The sequence below is a fragment of the Eumetopias jubatus genome, unplaced genomic scaffold (assembly GCF_037043125.1).
Source record: "Eumetopias jubatus isolate StellerSeaLion01/CBP00866 unplaced genomic scaffold, mEumJub1_p1.0 scaffold_1, whole genome shotgun sequence".
Lineage (NCBI taxonomy): Eukaryota > Metazoa > Chordata > Mammalia > Carnivora > Otariidae > Eumetopias > Eumetopias jubatus.
In genome coordinates this window covers 208,703,766-208,728,712 of record NW_028274807.1, presented here as the reverse complement: position 1 = coordinate 208,728,712, position 24,947 = coordinate 208,703,766, and the positions used below count along the sequence as shown (strand labels likewise).

Here is a 24,947-nt window from a genome sequence, read left to right as displayed (position 1 = left end):
CAATTGCCAAAAGGTAGGGACGACCCAAGTGTCCACTGACAGAGGAATGGCTAAGCAAAATGTGGTCCGTCCACACCGTGGAATATTATTTGGCCATCAAAAGGAAAGCTCTGATGTGCCACGATGTGGGCAAACCCCGAAGACACCGCGGAGCAAAAGAAGTCAGGCACAGAAGCCAGCGTTTCATGATCCTACCCGCACGAAATATCTGTGACAGGCCGGTTCGCAGCCACAGAAAGCAAATTAGTGACTGCCGGGGGCTGGGAGAGGGGAGAGTGGCGGTCACAGTTCACGGGGATGGCATTTCCCGTCGGGAAGACGGAAATGTTCTGGAACTGGAGAGAGGTGGTGGTTGCGCCACGCTGCGAATGTACTAACTACTGCTGAATCGTTCGCTTTAAAATGACGAATGTGTTATGTGACTGTCACCTCAACATCCAGAAGAGACAAGGCCTGGACACTGCGCGTCCCAGCCTCCCCTGCAGCTGACTACTCGTGACCGAGTTCCGGCCAGGGAGGTGGGAATGGGCCCGAGGTGGCCTTTAAAAGGGCTGGGTGTGGGAGCCCCCGAGAGAGGGAAGCGAGGGCTGAGGGTCTCTCCCCTCCGATCTGGTTTAAGGGCACTCTGCCTATTCTGGGGTGTCTCCGTCAGAGCAGCAGGGCTGTACCCGAACTAACACGAAGAGCCTCGCCTCCAGGCTTTAATGTGGCAGAGCGGCGGCCTCTCCCTCCCTGGGCCCCCGGAACCACACTGTTCAGCGTTCCTCCTTTTGGAACCGAGAACCCATGAATGCCAGAGCCAGGCCAGTTGCTGTGCTGGCCCCTGGGGAGACCATGGCGCACCCCGCAGACCCCGAGGCCAGGGCTGAAGGCATGAGGTGGGCAGGGAGAAAGCTGGAGGCAGGAGGCGGGAGGAAGGGGAGTCCCAGGGAGGATGGGGCACAGCCTAAGCAAAGGCTGGGAAGCTGGATTAGGGGCGCTCATGCAGGGGTGTCAGACAGGGAAGGGGGAGGAGGGCGAGGACTGCTGGAGGGGCGCACGTGTGAGGGAGAAAAGGTGGGGGACAGGGAACGAGGTGGCTCCAACCTGGCCCACTGGTCTGAGCCACCTGACCACGCCGGTCCCCTGCCCAAAACTCTCTGGACGCTCTTCGTGACCCTGCCCAGGGACCCTGCCCAAGGGACTTATTCTAGAATCCTCTGCCAGCATTCAAGGAGCCGCAGAGCTTGCTCCAGCCCTCCTTTCCTTCTTCTGTTCTATGCTCTGGGTCCTGGAGGGAACCTTGCCCTCTCTCAGGCGCTTAGCAAAAACTCAGTGAGTGCCTGCTCTGCATCTGGCGGGGGACACAGCGCCTGTCCCCATGGGGCTGATGGCCCAGTGAGGAAACAAACGTGTTAAAGAGGCGAAATAGTCCACAGAACTGTGGGTGATAATCAGGGCTAGACGATAAAGCAGGGAAGGGGCTAGGAAGTCGGGGTGGGGGGCTGTGGTTTTAGAGAGGGTGGTCAGACAGGCCTTGCTGAGAGGATAGTCAGATAAGAAGATCCCCGGGCAAGGGAAGGGGTGAGCCATGCGGGTGTCGGGGAACGGCATTCCAGGCAGGAGGAACGGCCGGTGCAAAGACCCAGAGGAGGCCGCGGTGGATGATGGCGGCTGGAGCCGGCTGAGTTGGGGGGAGCGTGGAGACGGGGAGCCCAGGAGCAGAGCATAGGGCAGAGCGCGTGCGGCCTAGTGGGCCTCAGGGGAGACAGGCTTTTGCTCTGAGGGAGGTGGGTGCCCCTCAGGTGTTCACAGGCACCCCCTGGCTGCTGTGTGTGGGGGGGGACAGCCCAAGGCAGGCAAGTCGGGGCAGGAGATAGTGCGGCAAACCCGGGGGTGGGGGCCGGCGGGGGCGGCGGCGGTGGCAGCGGAGGTTAAATCTGGGTGCACCGTGAAGGAGGGCTGACCAGCTCTGAGTGGCCGGCAGTGGGTGTGAGGAAGGCTTTTGCAGTTTCGCACGCATGGTACCTCTGCCTGGCATCCCCGCTCTGCTCACACACACAGCCTCGCACACTCAGGCACTCACTTTCTCTCACGCTCATGTGCACTTCTGTCATCTGTGTTCAGACGTCACCTGCTCCGGGAAGCCTGTGGGACCTCTGGGCTCTCCCTCGGCTCCCATGACACTTTCCCCATCCTGCTAATTGCTTTTACACTGCGAGACCTCCACTCCCTCCCACACGAATCCTGGAACGAGCTTCTGGAGGTGCCTAGTGGGTGCAGGCTGCCGGGGAAGAGGGGCTGGGTCTTCCCGGCTGTTTGCATGGGACCTGGCACCTAGCAGGTGCTCAGGAAACAGGGGCTAGACGCCTAGAAGGAAGGCGGAGGGGGAACAGGGTGCCCGGGCCGGGGGGTGCATGGAGGACAGGCATTTACCCAGGGCCCCCAGGAACCGCCTGCAGCCCTCCTCCCAGGAGCCCGGTGGGGTGGGGCCCCTCACCTCTGTGACATGATCTTGAAGGCGTCGGGCAGGTAGCACTGCACGTTCTCCATCTGGAAAGGGTCGGCGTCGCAGATCTTGTCGTCTGTGCGCCCATAGTTGGCGTTCTCCACCATGATGACGTCGCTGCCTGGGCACCGCAGCTCGATGGGGTAGCCTTCGCACGCCAGCTCCCGGCGCATCAGCCCGAACGGGAGCCCAGCCCGGCTCAGGCCTACGGGGAGGGAAGACCCCGCTGAGATGCCCCCTCCAGCTTGGCTGTATCCAGCACGTGGGCTCTACGGACCTCCGTTCTTTCATCTGTCAAATGGGCTTCTCGGTGTGCCCACCTGTGCGGTAAGTTCTTTGCCCTAGGCCCCTGGGAGGTGCCTCTAAGCACTGGGGGTGTCCTGCCCGATGAGCGTCTTTGTCTACCTGGGGGCCTCGGGCCAGACCAGATGGCCTATACCCCTGTGATGGGTTGAACTGTGTCCTCCCCACCTCAAATTCATATGCTGAAGTTCCAATCCCTCGTACCTCAGACTGGGATCACATTTGAAACAGCGGTGATCAAGTTAAAATGAGGTTGTCAAGGCAGGCCCTAATCCAGTATGACCAGTGTCCTTTTTATAAGGGGAAATTTGGACACAGAGACACACACAAAGGGAGGACGATGTGGAGACATGGGGAAAGATGGCCAGCCGCAAGCCCAGGAGAGGGCCTGGAACAGCAGCTTCCCTCACGGCCCTCAGAAGGAGCCGACCCTGCTGACCCCTTGGTCTTGAACTCCCAGCCCCTAGAACAGCAGGGCAACACAGTTCTGTTGTTGAAGGCCCCCAGCCTGTGGTTGGTCCTTTGTTACAGTGGCCCTAGCAAATGAGCACACCAACAATGTGAGTAGGAGCTTTTGGGTATCAGCTGACCTCCAGAAGGGCTGGGGACTGAGGTCAGTCATGTGGGTGGTCACCCATGTCTGCTCTGGACCCCGAGGCTCAGGGGAGCGTCCCAGGTTGGCAGCGCACCATGCATGCTGTCACACACCCGTCCCCTCGGCTGACATTATCTGTACCTGTTCACTGTGTTAACAGCATTTGGGAATTCTGGGAATGCATCTAGGGAATCATCAAATCTGAGGGTGGTCTAAAGGACTCCCGAACTTGTAACTGGTGTCAGAGAGGAGAGTGGTCTGGGGTACTTCCCTAACTTCACACCACCCCACACAACGGGGAGAGACGGCTTGGGAGGAAGTGCTCTCATGTTCTGAAGGAACCCCCAGCGCCTGGCCTGGCCTGGCCTCTCCTCAGCTGACAGGCCTGGCATGTCCGCGGGGCCAGAGCTTCTCGGTGGGGCCTGGGGGTCGGCAGCACCGGCGGCTCGCGGCTCCCCACCCCCAGGCCTGCTGACTCAGGATCTCTAGGGGGAGGCCGGGCGCCTCGGACCCGTGTGCCCACCCACGTTTCTGACGCGGATTCGGTTTGAACAGCCAGCTCTAGCCTCCTCAGGCCTCCGTCCCCAGTGTAAGATCAGCACGGACAGCCCAGGGCTCCGCCTTGAGGAGTACACGCGCTATAGAACGTTCCCGAAGGAAGCCCCGGGCATGGCACCCTGTGTGGTGAGGGTCAGTGTGACGATGAAGAACACGCCTGGTGGGGTGGCATGGTCACGCATCAGCCCTCCTCCCATGCCGTGTGAGGACCGACAGCTCCGGCTCTGGAGCCAGACGGCCGGGGTTTAAACGCCCTGCCGGCGGCCTCGTCCAGTAGCCGACCACCCCCGTGGCCCCGGTTCCTTCTCCCAGGAGCTGCTGCTCCCACCTCACAGCACCGGGACGGCTGCAGCGGGCACGAGGGCCCCCACACGGTTACATCTGAACAGGGGGCCTAACGGGGGCAGTGAGGTGATGGGAGCTGAGTCCACTATCATTAAGGTTATCGAGGGGCGCCGGGGTGGCTCAGGCGGCTAAGCGTCTGCCTTCGTCTCAGGTCATGATCTCGGGGTCCCGGGATCGAGCCCCATGTTGGGCTCCGCACTCAGTGGGGAGTCTGCTTGAGATTCTCTCCCTCTCCCGCTCATGCTCCCTCTTTCTCTCTCCAATAAATAAATAAATAAAATCTTTAAAAAAATTATTGAGGCAGCCAGTCTCTATAGGACAGAGTGGGCTCCGCGTGGTCCACAGCTGCCGGGTCAGCCACCTTCTTAGACACTCGTCCCAGCCAGGCCTCGCGGGGTGCTGGCGGGGGGGGTGGGGACACGCAGAGTGACTCACAGGCTCTGATGTGCGGACTGTGGCTTGTGGGTACAGAGAAGTAGGGGTGCCCTAGGGCAGCAGTGCCAAGCAGACCCCTTTCAGGGGATTTGCTCCCTCCACTATCAAGTGGGGGGCCCCAAGGGGATGGCAGCTAGGCCCCGGGGGTTTTTTGGGGTGAGTTGAGTCTCACTTGGGGGAAAGTATTACATGTGTTCCTCTAGCACCATCTGCTTCCACAGCTAATTTTAGTCCTTCCTGGGCCTGGGAGGGAGGCCGGGGGTGGAGGGCTGGCTCAGATGGGTCTGGGGGTGGAAGTGGCCCCTCCCGGCCCAGCCGGGGCAGTGGGGCAGGAACCTGGACGGGCAGAGAATGTGGGCACTGGGGGAGCAGAGGGCGCCAGCTGCCCAGAGCCAGGGCCAAGGCCCCAGGGCCTGGCGCAGCAATGCCCCCTCCACCTCTGTGGCTTTCGGAGTATTGGGCTATGTGAAGGGACACTGGGGAGCAGAGTCCCCCAACAGTGCTCTCCAGACAGAGCTGGGGGGTGCCGGCTGGGGGCATGCCCAGGGCTAGGGGCAAGGCCAGCAGGCCCCTTCTTTTTGCCTCTCCTCTTGGCCTGCCCTTGCCCCTGCCTGGGCCCGCCACGGGGACCGTAACCGAGTGATTGGTGGAGGTGGGCGGGCAGGCTCGGGGCACTAATTGTTGCATGTGCAGGATCCTGGGGCCGGCATAGGGCTGAGGCCGGGTAATTAGTTGTTTTTAAATAAACGTCAGCGGGCATGCTTTAATTAAGCCTTCTTCCCAGCGAGAGCCTCAGGGATGTAATCACAGAGAAAGACACACACGTAAGACAGGGGAGTATCACTCACCGGGAAGGCCGGTCCTGGTCCCAGGAGGCCACAGCCCGCGTCCCAGGCTCCAGGACCCCTGGCAGGATGGGCCCTGCTGCCCTGGGTGTTGGGGGTGAGGGGCTGGTCCAGGGACCCCTCAGTGGTGCTGGGGGCGGTGTGATTACCAAGTCTTCTTCTGGCTTGGTTCCGCTGCGGCCTGGGGCGAGCTGGGGACTGCGGTTCTTCACCAAGTGCATGGGAGGTATTTCAACATTTTCTCTGCCCTCCCAGCTGCATTTTGGAGGCACAGCTCCTCCCCAGCCCCAGCAGCACCTACCTTGGGTGGCCGAAGTGACCAGGACGGCGGTGATGCAGAGACTCCAGAGCACGGCGGCCAGGCGGGCCATGGCGGCGGCCAGGGGCGTGTTCGGGGCGCTCAGTGTCCTGTGCCGGGGGCCTTGCCCTGCATCAGCAGGTGGGCACCACGGCCTGGCCCACCAGCCTGGAGAGAACAGGGAGAGTGAGGCAGGGGCAGGGCCCCAGCAGGCCCAGGAGGAGAGGCGTTTGGGCAGGTCCCCTGTCCTCCTCCTGGTGGCTGAGGGCTTGTCCCCGAGAGGGGCCAGTCAAAGTACCTCCCCCTGAGCCAGCTGTATGGGACTGAAGCTGCACCCTGGCCGCCCCTCCAGGCCCTCTGGCCTGCACTGCTAACTCCCACCCCCAGCCGGCAGACGGACCCACCCATCTGGGCATGTTGGACCAAAGGGGACCTCCTGGAAGCTCCTCCCGTGGCCTCACAGCCCCCCCTTGGGCAGCAGGGGCAGCTCACTGGGATGTCATGGCTGTGAAGGGCCTGCCCACATCCAGGCAGGCCTCAGACCCTCTCTCACGGGAGATTCAGGCCTTCTGGAAGCCTCTTCTCCATCCCCAAATCCCAACCCTGCCCACTTGTCTCCCTGACCTGGCTTCCTCACGCAGCACTGCGGGGCGGGGCAGGGGTGCCCAGGCATCCCGGCCTTGAACTGGCAGCCTCCCAGCCTTGGGCAGGAGTCCAGGCCCCGCCCCCAGCCCTTGCTTCCTGTCTCTCCCTCTCTGGTCGCTAATTAGAATCCAGCGGGCTGGCGCCACAGATCAGGGACCAGGGACAACCGAGTTCCCTCTTTCCCCTCTGGGGGGACCCTCGACGCAAGCTGGAGACAGGCAGGCGGGGTAAAGGAGGGGTGTGAGGTCCCCTAGGGGGCCGGGGGGAGGCTGGCGTTCTGTGCCCTCCCCTGCACTCCTCCCACCCATCTGCCCGTCCCTGGGCACTGCAACTCCGCGGGCACAGGGCTCCGTGCTGACCCATTTCCTCCCCTCACAGCTGCTCCTCCCTTCTCCCTTCCGGTCTCCCCTGGATGCTCTCCGAGTTGCAAATCCAGATCTCTGCTCTCGGCCCTTTGCTTTATCTGCCCCGCGGTTCTCAACGGTGGCCCTGACCCAGTGGCACCAGCCTGGCCATGAACTTCTACAAACACACATTCTCTGGGGAGGGCCAGCACCTGTGTTTTTACCGGCCCTCCAGAGTGTGAACACCCACTTACTCGGTCTTCCCTCGCCGCCACCCCAGTCTCTCCCATAGTTTCAATGCCATTAACCAGCAAATACCTTCCATATCTCTTATTTTCTGTTTGGAATCTCTCAACAGAGCCCCGAATTAGTTTTTCCTTCACCAAAGGAAAGCCTATCCACCAGCCCCGTCAGCTCCCTGATCCCATTTCTGCTCAGGCCACTCCTGCCTCCTGCTATTCCTTGACCACACCAACCCCTGCCCCAGGGCCTTTGCATTTGCCAGTTCCTCCACGTGTATCTTCTGCCCACCAGTTACCGACAAGGCTGCTCCCCCCACGTCTCCTTTAGGCCTTTGTTCAAATGTAACTATTTAGGGGCACCTGGGTGGCTCAGTCAGTTAAACATCTGCCTTAGGCTCAGGTCATGATCCCAGGGTCCTGGGATCGAGTCCCGAGTCGGGCTCCTTGCTCAGCAGGGAGCCTGCTTGCTTCTCCCTCTCCCTCCCGCTCCGCTCATGCTCTCTCTCTTGCTCACTCTCTCTCAAATAAATAAAAATCTTAAAAAAAAAAAAAGTAGTTATTTATTTCTTGCATGGCCCCTGCACAGACATGGATCATTGGATTGCTTTGCTCACAGCTAGCCCCAGCTTCTAGAACAGGCCTGGCACACAGCAATGTGTTTGTTGAAACTCAGACCCCAAACCTAGGAATCTGCCTCGATTCCTCACCCTTCACCACCTCTCCCCTTCATAAGCTCCACCAGCAAGTCCTGACAGCTGCCTCCAAAGCACCTCACCAACCTGCCCACTTGTGGCCCCCAGTGCCCCCCATCCAGGACCAAGCCACCTGCCGCGCCTGGGTGCTTGTCTTGGCCTCCCTGCCTCCACACCTGCCCTCCACTCAGTGCTAAGGGATCACTGAATGACGCAGATCCGAGTGTTAACCTTCCCCTCAGCTCTCCACTGGGGTCTGCGTTCCTCACCAGGGCCTAGACGCCACCGGTGACCTGGTGTCACCCTGCTCTGTAACCGGCCCCCTCCAGTTCCTAGGATGCTCTAGCCTCCTCCACCCCCACCCCCACCCCCGCTTTGCCAGGGCTGCTCTCTCGGCCTGGAATGCTCTCCCAGGATCCCTGTACACCTGGTATGGCTTCACCAGTCAGGGCTCAACTCCAAGGCCAGGCCAGCAGGGCAACCTACCGGACCTTCCCTAACGTTCCTGCTGCTCCCACTTGCCATCCTGTTACCCCGTTTTGATTTACAGCTTTCAACCACACCTGAAGTTACCTGGAGGATATTGGCAAGTCTGGGGTCAACCTTCCCTACCAGACCATGAGCTCCTTGAGGGCAGGGACTTGGACAGGTTCTCAGGAAATAAAGGCGGGAACAGCACACTCCCGGGCAGTATACCCACTCCCAGGCCTCAGACTCCTCTCGCGAAATGGGAAGTGATCGGACGGTGTGGCTGGCATGCGGGCGCCCTCCCCACCCCCAGCCTTCAGGAAGCGCTCCCCCACCCAGACATGGCCTGTGGCACTTTGGGCCCCTTTCCCAGCATTTCACAATGTTACATTGTGGGGGGCAAGGGCTTCCTCATCACCCCCACTCCCCACCTCGGCTCCCAGCCATGGTCAAGCTCAGGAGAGGCACTGACCCCACACTAACGGACACTCCCCTCCCCGGCTCTCCCCAGGGGGACTCAAACTAGCTAGTGGCTGGTTAATGCCGGAAAGGCTGCCGGGTGCCAGGCTCTGGGGGCAGCCAACCCAGACGGGTCTGGATACGACTCTGCCATTCACAAGTGGTGTGAACTTGAGCCAGTCCTCCCCCCCCGCCCCCAACAACCCCAATTCCCTCTGTGCCTCAAACCTGCGGGCTTCTGCTAAGGACAGTAGTCTGCACAGGTGACAGGCCAGCCCGGGACCCATCCGAGGGCGCTGTCCACAGCGCGGCGCGAGTCAGGGCACAGGGAGCATGCGTCTGAGTGCGAGGCTCCCCTCGCTGCTCCGGGCTGCACCCGGACCCAGGATGCTGCGACCTCAGGTGGAGTCTCCAGGCCTCTTCCCCACCCACACTCCTTCCCGGGGGCTCTAACTGGCCGCATGGTTTAGACGCCGTCTAGACTGTGATGACAGCCACACTGGAGTGTCAGCCCTGCTTCTCTTCTCACCGTCTACACCCTCGGGTCTCCAAGGCACCTTCGGCCTGAACAGCCTACAACAAAGCCCCCCCCATATTAGTCCATGGGCCCAGCATCCCCCCAGATCCTTGGGCTGCAACCCCAGGAGTCAAAATCCCTGGCTCCTCCTTCCCTCGCCCTGATGTCCAGTTCAGGATTGAGTCCTGGGTCTGTACCTCCGGGACACCCCGGCATCTGTCTGTCCCCAGCAACCGCCCTCCAGACAGCCCTGACCTCCTTCCAGCAGCGCCCCCACCCTTCTTGCTCCCGCACTCTGGGTTCCCCACCGGCAGCCAGAGAGACCTTCAAAAAATTATGGTATGATAGGTCACGTAAATGTGTCATTTTAACCGTTTTTACGTGTATAATCCAGTGGCATTAATTACATTCTCCATGCTGTGCCCCCGCCACCATCATGGTCTATTTCCAAAACTTTGTGATCACCCCAGTCCCTCCCATTCCCCAGCCCCAGCCGCTGGCAACGACCAATCTTTACTGAACAAATGCAAGGTGCCGGGGTGGGGCAGCTGGAGACAGGTGTTCATGACTGGCGGGCCAGGCCCAACCCACACAGCCCAGGCACCATTGCTCAGAGGTGTAGACAGCGTTCCCCTCGGGCTGCCCACCACTCCCTGAAGGCTGGTTCCCTGAAGGCTCCGCCCAGAAAGGCCCAGGCGCCCCCAGACCTGGCCCCCGCTCGGGGCTAGCGTACGAGGAGCCCGGCACTGTGACTTCCCTTCCTCCCCTCTCTTCCAGGCCAGACTGTGTGCCCACAGGCCCTGAGCGGGTCTGCCTGCCTCCTGGTGCCCACCTACGTGGGGAGGCAAAGGTCAGATGTGGGGAGGTGGGAACCGTATTCGGGAGGCCTGAGCCCGGCCACCCCTGAGGCCTTGGGAGGGGTGTTATGGATTGGACCCCCTACCCGCCCCCCCGCCAAAAAAAAGATACGTTGGAGTCCTGTTCTCCAGCACCTCAGGATGGGACCTTATTTGGTCTTTAAAAAGGTAATCAAGTTAAAATGAGGTCATTAGGGTGAACCCTAGTCCAGTGTGACTGCTGTCTTTATAAAAAGGAGATAACTTAGACACAGACGCACACACAGGGCAGTATGCCACGTGAAGACGGAGGCAGAGGTCGGGGCGATGCATCTACGAGCCAAGGAATGCCAAGGACTGCCAGCGAACCCCCAAAAGCCATGGGGGAGGCGCTGGCAGACTCCCTCAGAGCCTCCAGAAGGAACCGGCCCGGCCCACACTTCGATCTTGGACTTCGGGCCTCCGGAGCTAGGACAGTAAGTTTCTGTTGTTAAAGCCGTCCGGTCTGCGGTACTTTGTCGCAGCAACCCTGGCAAACTCGCTTGGGGGGGTCAGGACACATGGTGGGCTGGGAGGCAGAGCTGGGGCCAGGGCTGAGCTGCAAAACCTTGGGGAGCCTTTCACAAACTATGGGAGTGGGAGGCCTGCTGGATCTCCAGTCCCAGAACCTCCCGTGATGCCGGGGACAGCAGCCGACACCTTGGTGCCCCATTCCAAGCACTGTATACACACAGCTCATTTAACCCACAGGAACTCAGTACATGGGGTGGGGGGCGGGTTAGGGGAGAGGCACACACCTACATCTTACAGAGGAGGAATGTGAGGACCCAGGGGCATCCAAGTGATAAGGAGACAGGGAGCCCCTGGTGGCCGGGAGAATCCCCTCCTCCAGCCCCCCCGCCCCACTGCATGTGTGTGACAGCATCCTCAGAGCTGGGCACACCCAGAGGTGCTGAACCCACAGGGCCAGATGAGCCTGCACATGCGTCTGTCCCCACCTCAAGCCTCAGCAGACTTGGGTGACCCTAACTGAATGCATGGGAAATTGGGCCTACTGCCCTCACACGAAAGGGGACTATACCCCAAGCATGTCCAACCCCCAGGTCATGTGCGCAGCCCACCAGCCTCACCCACACCTGCCTCTGTTTGCTCCTGAGCCCCACGTCAGTGTCAAGTCAAGGGGGCGTGTAGCAGGGGTCCTGGGGGTGGGTGACACGGCCCAGGCTCTGTCCTCAGGTGACCTGAAATGGGGCAGGGGAAGGTGACAGGAGGAGAACTAGCTGCTGGAGGAGAGGGGGCGCCTCCAGTCTGCCCTAGAGTGCAGCTGCCATGGCAACCCTCTGCTCGAGTGGGTGGGAGTCTGAATGCCCGGGGGCAGGGGAGGGCACCAACAGAGGGGGCTCTGGGCCCCTCACAGCCCTGCCCCTCCACACAAGAGTCTCCTGCTTCTAGCCCCAAAGTCAGCAGCCTGAGAGCCCAGCACCTCAAGCCTGCCTCCTCCAGGAAGCCCTCAGGCACAGCAGGATAAGGAAGCAGCAGGCCAGGGCACCTGGGTGGCTCAGTCGGTCGTGTCTGCCTTCGACTCAGGTCATGATCCTGGGGTCCTGGGATTGAGCCCCATGTCGGTGTCTCTGCTCAGCAGGGAGCCTGCTTCTCCTTCTCCTTCTGCCTGCCGCTCCCCCGCTTGTGTGCTTTCTCTCCCTCTGTCAAATAAGTAAATAAAATCTTAAAAAAAAAAAAGGATGCAGCAGGCCCTGGGGGAAGGTACAAGGCAGAGGCTCCAGGGTCAGAATCTGCTGTGTGGCCTCAGGCTTAGCTCTTTGCCTCTCTCAGTGCATTTCCCCAGCTCCCCTCGGGGACTCACAGATAAACCTTGCAGAGGTGGGGCAAGTGTCCAGGCAGTGCCCAGCACGCAGCCCTCTCTGGGAAGGGCACTCCAGAGGGCAGCTCAGTCCTCCCATGTGCTCCTCCTGGACCCCTCTCTCCTTCTCACCCCCACATCCAACCCCAGCAGCTCCTGCAGCCCCTCCTGCAGGATCTGCGCACCTCCCACTCCTCGGCCCTCCTTGGTCCAGCCCCATCACCGGCCCCCTGGTCAGACCTGCTGCCTCCTCTCAGGTCTCGGGCCCTCGCTGCCCGCAGCCTGTTCCTCCCACAGCAGCCAGAGGGCGCCAGCGAGTACCTGGGTCAGGGCGCATTCCTCCTCCGCTCAGAACCTTCTATGACTCCTACCTCACTCAGGGCAAAAGCCCCAGTCCTTCCTGGGGCGCACACGGCCCTACCCACAGCTCCTCCCACTCTCTTCCTTGCTCACTCAGCCCCTGGTTCCTGGAGGAAGCCATCAGGCACAGTCCCATCTCAGGGCCTTTGCACAGGCTCCTCTCTCCTCCCCAAATGCCCGCACGGCTCCTCCCTTGCCTCCCCGAGCTCTTTGCTCCAACATCGCCTGCTCAGGGCAGCCCTGCTGGTCCCAGCACTCCGCCGTCCTATCCTGGCTTTTTTCTCCACGGCACCCAGCACCGGCATGCCAGCTGTGCATTTTACGTTCTGTCTGTTATCTTTCTCCCACTAGATGTCAGTGCCACAGGGTGGGGTTTGTCTGATTTGTCAGTTTTAAAAGGTCACTCTGGCTGCCCGGTGGCACTGGACCACAGAGGGGTGGGGGCCATTCGAAGCAGCCGCTTCCCCCCCCCCCGAGGCCTCCTCCCTGGTCTCCCCCATCTATCTGCCACTCCCACCCCATCTGCTCTCCGCCCAGCCCGTGATCTTTGTAAAACGAAAACCCAATCATGTCCTTCCCAGCCTACCACCCTCCATGGCTCCCTATTGTCTCAGACGCCCTAGCATGGCGTCTCAGGCTCTGGTCTCCAGCCACCTTGTCAATCCCTTCTCTGCTCTAGCTTCCTAAGGTGCCTGCCCCCACCCCACACACCTCTCCCTCGCCCATACACACAGTGCTAGGGCTCCTGTCCCTGCCCCCACTCTTCCTTCAAAAGGTTCTGCCCCCAGGACTGCCTGCATTGGTCTCTCCTACTCCCACACTCATGGCACACTGGGCCTCCATGTTTGCCCCCGCTAATTGGACTTGGGCTCTGTTGTTGAAAGTCTATGTTTCCCACCAGCTGGGGACTCCTCAGGGAAAGTTCCCTCACGGGTCAGTCTGGCTCTCTGTTGCATGCCCAGTCCTGGGCAAGAACAAGTACTTATTAATTTGTTTAATGAACAGAGACAAAACAGACCCAGAGAACAGGTCATCCATTCAGTGCACAGTTACCTAGTTCCCACTGGGTCACAAGCGCTTTGGAGGAAAATAGGCGTGAAGGGGAGGAGGGGGGTGGGGGTGTATCTGTGGGTACAAATGTAAACGGGGTGGTCAGGGAACACCTCTCCCAGAGGGAGACATTTTAGCAAAAGTGTCAAGGAGGTGAGCCATCTAGGTACCTGGGGAAAGAACATCCTGGGCAGAGGGAACAGCATGTGCAAAGGCCCTGAGGCAGAATCTGCTGGAGCGTGGCTGCAGCCCAGTGAGCAAGGGGGGAGGGTGGAAAGAGGTGAGGGCAAGGGGAGGTTAAAGGACAGAGCTAGCAGGGCCTTGTGAGTCGAGGGTAGGACACAGGCTTTTATCTCCAAGTGAGGTGGGATCCAAGGAAGGTTCTGAACAGAGGCGGGGCATGGCCTGACTCAGAAGTTCAGAGACTCCTTCTGCTGCCAAGGGAGATTAGACTGGGGGGAGGTGGGGGCTGCTGAGAGCAGTGGGTGAGCCCCACCCCCACCCCTTTTCTCTCCCTGTCCACTCAGCCGTCAAAGCCAGAATCCTGCCATTTAGCCCATGCTTCCTTTTTTCACCCTCCTACCAACCACCCAGCAAACCATGTCAACTCCTGTCTGGAGAACCCCCGCACCAGCCCATCTCTAATGTCTCAAGGCCCTTTCCAGAGTCTTCACTTTGACAGCCCACAGTGGCTTCCTCTTCCTGCTGGCTTCCTGACCCCCCCCTGCTTCCCTCTGTGGTTCTCTCCCTCCCAGGAGCCAGAGAGAACTCATGCTGAATATTCCTATCCTGTCTGTTGTGCCTTGACCCCTCCATAGGTCTTCCCAGCCCCATGGACACACCTCATGGCACATACTCAATTCTGCCAAGACCAGCCTCCAGCCTCCTTTCCACACGCCTGGCCATAAAACCTCTTACCTTTTCCCCTTTGAGCCACCACCTCTTTCTGACCTCAGGCAGGCCTCTCCTCACATACTCTCTCTCCCCTCCACTTTATCCCTCCAGGCTGCAGCTGGGAGGCCCCCTCCCCCAGGAAGCCCTCCCTGACTTACAGACTGGCCGGGTGCCTCCTCTAAGCTCCTTACCACAGGAGGTTGGTACTACGGAGGCCTCCGGTCCGTTTCCACTTCATACTGTTCACTGCCCATCCCAGAGCCTTGCACTTCGAGCATGACAGGGCACAGCTGAAAGAAGTGGTAGGAGCCACGGCCCAAGGCACAGGGTGGGAGGTGGCAGGAGCCTCTGGGCCTCCAGATGCTGGCAGTGAAGGCTCAGGGTGGGGAATAAAAAGACCAGAGGGAGGCGGACATGATGTCCAGCAGGGCAAGAGGGAAGAGTCCCAGGGTCCTACGTTCAAATCCCAGCTCTGCCCACTTCGGGCTGTGTGATGAGGCCATGTTCTTCCTCTGAATTCTGTCCCTTCCCCAGGGAAATGGGATGGAAGCCTCCCGCGGTGGCCACAGGGCTTGGAAGTAATGTAAGGCGACCTCACATATCCTTTTAAGAACATCTAGGTACCAGGCACTGACCTAGGAGCTGGACAGACATCCGTGGATGAGCCTCACACAAAGAGCACTAAAGAAGTCAATTCTATGATGTACTAGTTTTGTGGAGTAAACAGGGGCTCTGGGGTGTGTGTTGGGGGGAGGGGCAGTGAACAGAGGGGGTGTGCATGTGTACAATTTAAAATAGGGTGATCTAGAAAGACCAGACACTTCAGCAAAGCCCCGCAAAGCTCCGCAAAGGGAGGAGCCATACAGGTGACCAAGGAAGAGAAAAGACTTCCTGTCGGAGGGCACAGCCTGTGCAAAGGTCCTGGGGCTGGCCGATGCATGTTTGAGGAAAGTGAGGAAGCCAGTGTGACCAGTGGCATGAGCATGGGGCAGTGGGAAGAGGTGAGGGCAGGGAGGTGACAGGGACAGACTGTACCAGACTTGCCATGTCCTTAAGTGCAAAAGCGTGACCCAAACGGGGCTGCTTCTCTGCTGAGGAGGGTGCATCCACAGGTGCCCCAACTTCCACCACCGAGGGCAACTGGGGGGCACTCTAGGGCAGGAGCTGTCCACCTAGGGCCCAGTGACTGACTGTTTTTGCACAGCCAGTGGACTAAGAGTGCTCTCGCCACTTTTGAAAGGTTGTGAAGAAGAGGCAGAGATAGAATATGCATGACAGCATATTCTCATGACAGCATATTCTCTGTCCACCTGCCCGTCTCCGGGATTTACCGTCTGGCTCTTCACAGAGAAAGTCTGCTGACCCCAGTCCTGAGTGGTGGTCCTCAACGTGGGACAATTTTATTCTCTACCCCAGGCTGTTTGGCAACATCTTGGGACCTTTTAAGGTGTCTCAACTCGGGGTGGGAAGGATGCTACTGGTATTTAGAGGGTGCAGACCAGGGATGCTGCCCAAAGTCCTAGGATACCCAGTACAGCCCTCACAAAGAATGACTGGCCCCAATATCCAGACTGCCATGTCTGGGAGACCCTGGCCTAGAGAGCAGGCCCTGGGCCCCCTGGCCTGCCTGCACCGCCTCTCCGGTGGCGGGACACGGGCACCCGCTTGGCTTCCCGACTTGCCCACTCCTGACTTCCAGGGTATTTTGAGCGTCTGAGGGAGGGGCCCTGGCTATTTTTAACTCTGGGGGGCAGGGCTATTTTTAGCCTCAGCGTCTTTTTATTGAAATTTTTATCTTCCCCCAATTCTGGAGTTCAGGGTGGGGAAGCAGAGGGCTTCTGCTCTGCTATTTCGCCAGGGCCCACACAGCCTGAGACAAGCGTGAGGGTCTCACCCCATGAGAGAGAAAGAGGTTGCATCAGTGCCCCCGGAGGAGGGACTGCTCAGGCCTTGACCCTGGGTTTCCTAGCCCCTGCATGAGCAGAGGGCCCCTACGTTTCCCACCCCAGGCTCTAAACCCCACAGCGCACACAGAGTTCCATGGGCAGGTGGCTCCATACACGTACCCTCATCCACTGGGGCACCCACAAGGCCACCTCAGAGAGAGTACTCACAGGTGGGCACAGCGGACAGGTGCAGAGCTGGCCTGGTCAGGCCCCCAGTGGCAGCCCTCAATCCCCGCAGAGGGGCAGGATGGATGGGGAGTTCTTGTTATGCATAGCCGGAGGACTCACCTGGGAGTCTCCAGTCCTTTGACAGACCCCCTCCCATTCACTCAGGTAAGATTCCCTGAACACCGACTGTGGGCCAGGGAGGAGTCTAGGCATCTTGGATCCAAAAGCAAACCTTGAGTAACAAACTCCCTGAGCACTTGGATCCTGGTTGGGATGATAAATAAACAGGCATAATAAATCAAGAAATTACAGTGTGAGAAAAGCCATCCGTGCTCAGAAAAGTCAGGAGGTAGGTGGGAGGCTGTGATTTTAAACAGGCTGCACGGGGTAAAGGTTACTGGGAGGGGGGGTGACATCTGAAGCGGGTGAAGGAGCAAAAGCCTTGCAGATGTCTGGGTGAGAGTACCAGGTGGAATAACAGCCAGTGCAAAGGCCCTGGGGTGGAATCGTGCTTAGATGTTGGTGGAGCACCAAGGAAAGAGGGAGCGAAAGGGATGAGGTGATGGGGAAGATCATGCAGGGCCAAACCCCAAGATGCCCCACTGCCTGCCCTGAGGCAGTGCCTGGACGCAGGGGCTGCTACCTTCCAACTCCGGGGCTGCCCCCTCCCCAGCTGGGACCCCGGCCACTCCAGAAAGGAGACATAAGCTTTCTCCCCGACTCCTGTGATACAAGCCTCTTGACTCAAGTCACTATGTGTGGCCAGACTGTGAGCTCTGTGAGGACATGACCAGGGCACTGTCCCACGGCATCGCCAGCACAGTGCCTGAGAGACAAGACACTCACAGACTGCATGAAGAAGTGCCCCCAGCCTGGTCCTGAGGAGCCCCGTGCACACACGCCTGGGCGCACGGCTGCAAGTGCACGTAAGACATAGACCCTGCTCCTGTGTAGAGCCACAGACGCACACGGGCCGCCCACACTGCAAAACTCACAGCACCAGCACCCAGGAGACCCCGACCAGCATAGGGCTAGCCTGCTGGACACGTGGTCACACACAGGCTTAGCCAGGTCACCATCCAAACCACACACGGAACACACACAGACATCGGACGGAGGACTGGATTCCGGGGGTGGTGAGACCCCTGCCCCCATGGCTCTGTTCAGCAGCAGCCTCCTATCCGGGGACCCTGCTTTCCTCTTTCACGGGGGTGGCCAAGACCCAGCCCAGGCACCTCCAGGGTCACTGCAGCCAGGTCCGCTTCCAGGGAAACCCCCCACCCCCCAAAGAGGGGTCTGGAAGAGGAGAAGTGTCTGGCGTCTGGAAATCGGATCCTCAAGAGGCGCCCACATAGAAACCGGAGCCTTGTCCTTGGCCACACAGCTGCCTGGAGAGGTAGGAGGGAGCAGAGCCCTGGAGCTCCAGCTCCCCACGGCTGGCGGGTGGGGACCAGGCAGGTGGGGACGGCAGGGATCCCGCTCCTCCTCTTCCTCATCGGGGTACCCACTGTAGCCGAGCAGCACAACCTCCTGGGATCAGCACTCCCCCACACCACCAGATGCCCAAGCTGGGGCTGAAACACCTCATGCTCTCCTACCAACCAGGCGGCGTAGGGTGGGGGGTGGGAGGTGGGGTACAGGGAGGCTGCAAACTCCAGACGCAGGTGGCTCTCACAGGTGGAGGTACAGGGCCCGGAGTCCAGACAGCTTGATGCAGACTCCAGAGCAGCCAGGGAGCCTGCCAGCCCCTCCCCCACATGTCTGGAGGGTTCTCCTAGGCTCCCTCAGGAGAAGGGGCTCCCCAGGGCACGCTGGGAATAGAAACAGGGCTTCACGAGTCTCCCTTCCACCTCCTCCCTACAGGCACGAGGGCCCAGGTACACTGGTCCCCAGCTCCCCACCCTCCCTAACCCTGGGCAGCCTCCAAGCCCAAGATCAGGCATTAGCAGGGGGTGATCATGCCTTAAGCCAGCTCCCCAAGAGTGGGGGTTGGGATGGGTGCGCTGTGGAGGGACGGCCTAGTGGGGCATTGGAGGGCAGCACCAATGGCATGGGGCGGGCACCGGGGTCACTGAGGGAGAGGAGGAAGGCGGGCCCTCACATGTGAGCAGATGCACACATATGTGGCTCAGTGCAGGGGTACCACTGCCGCCAGCCAGGGATCGGATTAGTTCCCTTTTCTGCTTTCCAGATGATTTTTCATCTCTGTAATTAATGGGCAAGTCAGTTCTGAACGGCATGGCAGGCAAATTGCTAGTTAGGAAAATCACGGATAATTTTCTCGATATGATAATGAAGGTTGTATTCCTTTTCTTATTCTCCCTGTTTTCATCCTACTTTTAAGTAATAAATTTGGCATTAGAGGGTGGGGAGAGGAGAGGAAGGAGAAGTCACCTGCCCCCACAGCTGGGGCCTGACCCAGGCCCACCCGGAGTCCTGAGCCCCTGGCCATGGGGCAAATGGAGGGGATGAGAGATGGGGACCCTCCATGGGGCACCACAACACCCTAAATGATCAGTTCAGGGTGTCAGGCCTAGAAGAGCAGGTTGGAAGGCAGGGAGCCCCCAAGCTGTTAGCTGGGCTGAAGGGGTTGAGTCTAGGGTCAGGTTACAAGCTCTTGCCAGCCCCTGGGGTGCTGGAAAGAAGAGCAGAGATGGACAGCCTCTCTCCAAGAAGCAAGCAGCATCGAGGTCAACAGGCCTTGAGCAGACATCACCCTTAGGAGTCCCCCACACCTGTCCCCACACTGTCCAAACCCTTCTCTGCAATGACTCCTGTAGCAGCTAAGGGAACAGAGCAAGCAGAAAAGGGAGAGAGAGAAAAAGAAACAGATAGAGAGAGGCGGAGAGGCGGCCAGCCATCTTGGCAGCCATTTTGAACCCCTCCCCCTGCTCCCCCAGGCACACCACATGTTTGGATGTGGGCAGACAAACCCAGGCTCTGGGTCCTGCAGAAGCAAGGAGGAAAGGGGGCCCTGCCTCCAGACTGGGACGGCGGGACACCCAAGCAGCTGCCACGGCCGGGGAGGGTCATGGGGGGCGGTGGTTATGGCTCAGGGACGTACAGTGAGGTGCTGGGCGAGCATGGGGCTGGGTGCTGACCTAGACCGGACGGTCAGGGACAGGGCTGCGCGTAGGGGGCTGTGCCAGCAGGGTGCTGTCTTCAGATGGGTGCCAGGGGTGCACCGGAGCAATGCCTGCAGGGGCATTTTCTGGCCGAGGCTGGAGCACCCACAGCACTCTCCACCCTCTTCTGGTCCGGGCTTCTGTCCCAGGACCCTCAGAGGCGAGGATGACAGTCGAAGCTCCATAGCTCTACCCAATGAACACCCGGGGGAGAGGGAGGGCTCCCCCCGTCGAAGCCCGAATCGGGGCGGCTCAAACCCAACAGCTTCCCATGCATAACCGGGGACCGCGGTGAGAGAGGAGACGCCGCCGCGCTGCAGCCGGCCGGACCCCCAGACAGACCCCTCCCCATCCACCGCGTTTCTGCCTCTCGGAGAAAAACAATCCGCGGCCCAGCATCCTGCGGTGCCAGCCCCCGACACAGCTCCTCCGGGGGCCGGGGCCCGCGCACAGCGCGCACACGCACCCTCTCCGCTCACACCCAGACACCTACACAAACAGGGCGCCAAGCACCCGCGCGCACACGCACCGGGGACACGCAGGCACCGCCGCGCCGCTTCCCCACAAAGGCTGGCGCGCGCGCGGGCACACGCAGCCACGCGCGGGCACACTCGCGGTCCCCTCCCCCCGCCGGCACCCCGCGGCCGCCCATCCGCACCCCCGCGTCCCCGGCGCTCCGTGGGGGCCGCCCCTCTTGACCCCCAAGCCGGTGGGTATGAAGTCCAGGCCGCCCCCGACTCCCCTCCAGCTCAGGTGCGGGAAGTCGCGGCTCCAGCCATCCCCTCCCCCTTCGCGGCCCGGACAGGCCTCGGCTCCGGTCCTGCCCCCATCCGCCTCGGCCCCCACACCTGGCCCAGGTGCGGCGTCCCCCTCGCCCTGGGCCCGCAGACACTCACCTGTCCAGCGCAGCTCTGGGGTCGGCCCTGCGCGTCTCTCCTGCGGCTCCGCGAACCCCGGCCCCCCGCCCGGCACATCTCCCGGAACCGGAGCGGGGGGGAAAAGGGTGAGGGGTGGCGGGGCGAGGGCGGCCTCCGTGTCCCCTCCTTCCCCCGGCCCAGCACCGCCGCCACTAACCAAAAATTTAAAAAAATAAATAAATAAATAAAATAAAAAAAGCGGATTACACGGCTCTAGAGGCGGCCCCCTCGCGGCAGCGGAGGCTCGGGGCTGGGGGCGAGAGGGTCCGCGCCCCTCCCGGGAGGGAGGCGGCGGAGGCGGCGGGGCGGGGGCGGCGTCAGAGCTCCGGGGGCTGGGGCGAGGCGGAGCCCCCCGAGGCGGCGCCGACAGCGGCCCGCATCTCCCCCGCAGCTCCGCGGCCCCGACGGAGGCGGCACGTGTGCGCCCAGGCGACTTCCCAGCCCCCTCCGACGGCGGCGGCGGTGGCCGAGGGGTTAACGGGCCAGCCGGAGCGCCCCTGCAGCCCCCCGCCGCCCGGCGGCGCCGCTCCGGGGCCCGCGCGGCCCCATCCGCCGGGGCCTCCTCGGCAGACGGCGGGGCGGAGGCGCCACAGCGCCAACAGCTCCCGCGCCGACGGCTCGGGCTCCCCGCAGTGGCCGCGGGGGGCTCGGATTGGGGGCAGGCGGCGCGGAGCTGGGGGGGCGCGGCTGGAGGCGGGAGCGGCGGCGTCGCGCCCCCGGGGCGGCCGGAGGGGGGGCGCCGGGCCGGGCCCGTGGGCACCGCAGGACGCGCGGACCGAGCCGGCGCCGGGCACCAGCAATGACAAGCCGCCTGCTCGCCCCTCTCCCCGACGCACCCGCTGCGGGAGGGGGGCGGCGGGCGCGCGCAAAACCCGGCCCGGAGCCGCCGCCGGGGATCGGCCGCCGCAACCGGCGCGAGCGCACCGGGGGCCGACCCGAAAACCCGGACTAGACTTTCCTTCCCCCTGCCTCCTCCAGCCCCTCTGGAAAAGCGGAGAGAGGGAAGGCGACGTGCTGGGTCGCTGCGTCGGAACGGGGAGTGGGGGAAGGGAGACGGGTGCAAGGAAGACCCGGAGAGGATTTCGCCGGCAGTCAAGTAAAGGAAAGACGCGGAGCCGGCGAAAGGAGAAATGGAGGAGCTCTGGAAGGGGTACGCAAAACCCGGATCGGATTAGACAGAGATGGGAGGAAGGTGGGGGGGGGCGGGGGGAGGTAGCTGCGACAGGGCCAAATGCAGCCGGGGCACGCAAATTTGGGGCCGGATTCATCCTCGGGAGACGGAGTAATGCGTCATGCCTAATGCAGTGGGAGCAAGCAAGACCTGGCCTAGAATTCCCAGACCTGGGCTCGCAGGGGGCTTCAGGAAGGGGCTGCTTAGTGGCCGAGGCGGCACGGACTGCCCCAATCTTTCTGGCAGAGACATGCAAGGGGGAGGGGCAAAAGGAGGGCTTGACTCCCGCACGAAGGAATCCGGAGCGCTGGCTGCAATGAAGCAGGCTGGTAAAAGCGGCTTCAGGATCCAGAGAGGCGATGCGAAGGGAATGCACTGAGGAGGCCGCTACCCTAGGAGACTAGACCTACAATAAAAGGCGGGGGAGGGACGCAAAGCTTGGACCGGAATCCGCGACACAGAACAAGACCCCAGGAGAGGATCCTGGGCAACCGGACAAGGGCTTGGAGCTGACGGGGCAGCAGGGGCGGGGAGGGGAGTGTTAGGTGGTGGTTGTATCTATAAACGCCTCAAAAGTCTAGCTTTGGGAGGGGAGACGGACGGGGGGGGGGCGCGGGGGAGGGTGGAAAGAAAAAAATTGAATTTTAGGTTCTTGGCAAGAGCAAAAACCCGGTACGAAATTTCACAGCCCAGCAACTACATTGCAGCTGGTGGACTTGGAAGAAGTAGGGCAAGGAACCAGAGGGTTCCTAGGCATCTGGCTGAGTGAGATGAGGGGCAGATTTCAGGCTGAAGCTGCAGAGGGAGCCCCGCACCCCGTCTCCAGGGTGGGGAAGGCTGTCCAACCTGGCTTGGATCCCCAGAACCCGACTGTCACTGCCAAGACCCACAGTGGGGGCTATAAAACCGGGCCTCAGGCCAAAAATAAGCACTTCAGCTGAATAGATAACTCGGTGCCAGGTGGGGGCTGGGGGAAAACTGGAAGATTGAGGGCTACTGGAAGGTCCTGCGAGGTAAGAGCCGGTTAGGATCTCAGGAGATGGGCACTGGAAGCCTGGCTGCCGGCTGGGCTCCGTTTCATGAAAGATGGGTGCAACTCTCGGACTGTTGGATGGGGAGGAGCAAATCCCTGGCTTGGATCCTCAGGGAAGGGAGTCCATCCAAGCGGGGCCTAAATAGTAAAGCAGCCAGCGCAAGCGAAGTCCAAAGTCCGGGCGAATCTTGATGGGTCCAGAGTGGGCATATGTACAGTGGGGTTTGGTGGAGAAGTAGGGCAGACAAATCCGGATCTGGATTATAGAGGAAGGGAAAGAGCTGAGGAAGGGGAGGAGGGCAAACCCCGTCTTCTGTCTCCAGGAAGGAGAATGCATTGCCACCCAGCTTGGCTCTGCAGAATGGGTGATGAATAGGTTGGAAGTAGCAGTGGGACGGTTTGGGGAGGTAATTACACAAAACTTGGGGCAGACTGGGATGGAACTCTGAGTATCTAAGAAAGCCCAAATTGAACATCTGCAAGCAAATTGACCTGGCCTCTAAGAATCCCTTCCAAGAAGCATCCTGGTGGCTGAACATAGGGAAAACCAGAGACACCAGACTTCCAGGCCTGCTGGGTGACCAGGGGCAACCTCCATGGCAACCTACTGCCCTCCACCCCCTTTTATGGAGAGCCTTCATTTCAAGACTGGGCAGGGATTTTCATAGCCCAGAACCTGGGGACAAATCAGGCCCCAAAACTTCCCAGGGGAGAGAGGGTAGGTGGACCACCTTTGCTTCCCTTTCATGCCCAGGACTGTATGGCTGTAGAGCTCAGACCTTGAATCTGGGTGGTGAGGCCCAACAACCGGATCTAAAAGAACAAACGTGAAGGAAGCCCAGAGGTTGGTGGATGCAGAAAGGATTCCATCTATCTGTGGTTCCTTGACTGCGGGTCTGTCTGGTGTGGGGATGGCGGGGCGTGTCTCACCTCTCCACACCTCAGTTTCCCATTTTGAGATATTCGGTAGCACCTGATAGGACTCATGGAAGGTTTTGGTGCTGGGGCGGGGGGGGGGGGGGGGGGCAGTGCCTGCGTTCTATAAACCCAGCAGGATCGGAAGGGGGAAAGAACGTGCAGCTCAGAGAAAGCTGGACATCTCCAGAGCCCTCTGGCTCCGAGCCTCCTCCCCGCCCCTCTCCCCCGCCTTGAGCCGCCCACCCACCGCCTCCAGCAGAGCAACCCTAGGAATCTATGAGCTTGCCTAGGAGGTGAGGCGGTTCTAACTTGCGTCCTCCAGGGACTAAGAGAAAGGGTGGCTTTTACTTGTATAAAACGAAGGGGTGGCATGCTTAAGGGACTCCCGGCTCAGTTTGGAAAAATCCCGGCCAGGACCCCTCCCAGCCCCTCCTCTTTCTCCTACTGCTCTTGCTCTCAGCCAGCCGCCATTCCATCCCGGTCTTCTGGCCTCGAGGGCGAGGGGCTCAGGAGGCAAAGGATGGGGAGGGCCTGGGGGTGCGAAAAGAGCCCTGACGGCCCCCCCACCCCCACCCCTCGGCTGCGCAGCCGCAGTGGAGGCTGCGAGAACTGCCCGGCTCCGGGAACCAACGCGTCGGCGCGAGCGCGCAGTCTTGCCGGGGCGCCGCGTGCCCTGCACCGTGCGGGTCTGCAACCGCGTACCGGACGCCCACTCTCCACTCCCAGGGTGACTCTCGCTTCGGGCATCCTACCGTGCGTTGCGGTTCTCCCATGCCCGGCGTGCCCCGCGCCTTGGGTATCCCACGTTCTGTGCACCCTATATCAGAAAACCCCCACACCCAGGGTGTCCCGCGCTGAGGGCAACTCACGTTCTGATCCTCCCATCTGGGGGACCCTGCGTGTTGCGCTCCTTAGCACCTCGGGCACCCCGGCTTCAGACATGGCTCAAATCACTCGTGCCCTCTGTCCCCACCTTGTGCCCTCCATGTGTTGTGTCCACTGCCTCAGATTCCTATGTCAGGGTTCTGCGCCCCTCCACCCTCCCCAGTCCCCAGTGCTCTGCGACCTTGGCCTGAGGCCTGGAGCCCGTGGCCTCGGTGTCCTGCCTCAGGCTCCTTAGGTCCTCAGTGCCTGCTTAGTCCTGAGCGCCAGGCCAGACCTTGTAACACGTGCGAGGGGTGGGGGTGGGGAAGGACAAGGTGGTTGGCGATGAACCGCGTTCCTGGACTCAGGAGGAACTGAGCAATGCCCGGACCTCCACCACTCTTTTCCTAGAGCCCACTCAGCACAGGATGCACAATCCTGCAGGTCATTTTACTCTTCGGTTCATATATTCACTCCTTCCGTTTATTCCTCAGACACAGAGCACCCCTTACATGCCCTTAGTGCAGGCATGGGGCTAGGCGTTAAGGAAGCCCTAGTGCCCCAAGAACA

The 24,947-nt window shown here is 60.9% G+C and overlaps 1 protein-coding gene across 2 annotated transcripts in view; it reads right to left on the bottom strand.

The window, feature by feature from the left end:
- The window catches only part of ADGRL1 (adhesion G protein-coupled receptor L1), a 43,316-nt gene extending 22,668 nt beyond the window's left edge, over nucleotides 1-20,648 (bottom strand). For both annotated transcript variants that reach the window (XM_088016834.1, XM_088016835.1), the window contains exons 1-3: nucleotides 20,371-20,648; nucleotides 5,871-6,035; nucleotides 2,480-2,693 (exon numbers count right to left, since the gene is read on the bottom strand). In XM_088016834.1, coding sequence (XP_087872960.1) covers nucleotides 2,480-2,693; nucleotides 5,871-5,940 — 284 coding nt within the window. In that variant the 5' untranslated portion in view covers nucleotides 5,941-6,035; nucleotides 20,371-20,648. The remainder of the gene's footprint in view (nucleotides 1-2,479; nucleotides 2,694-5,870; nucleotides 6,036-20,370) is intronic.
- Nucleotides 20,649-24,947: the final 4,299 nt, after the last annotated feature.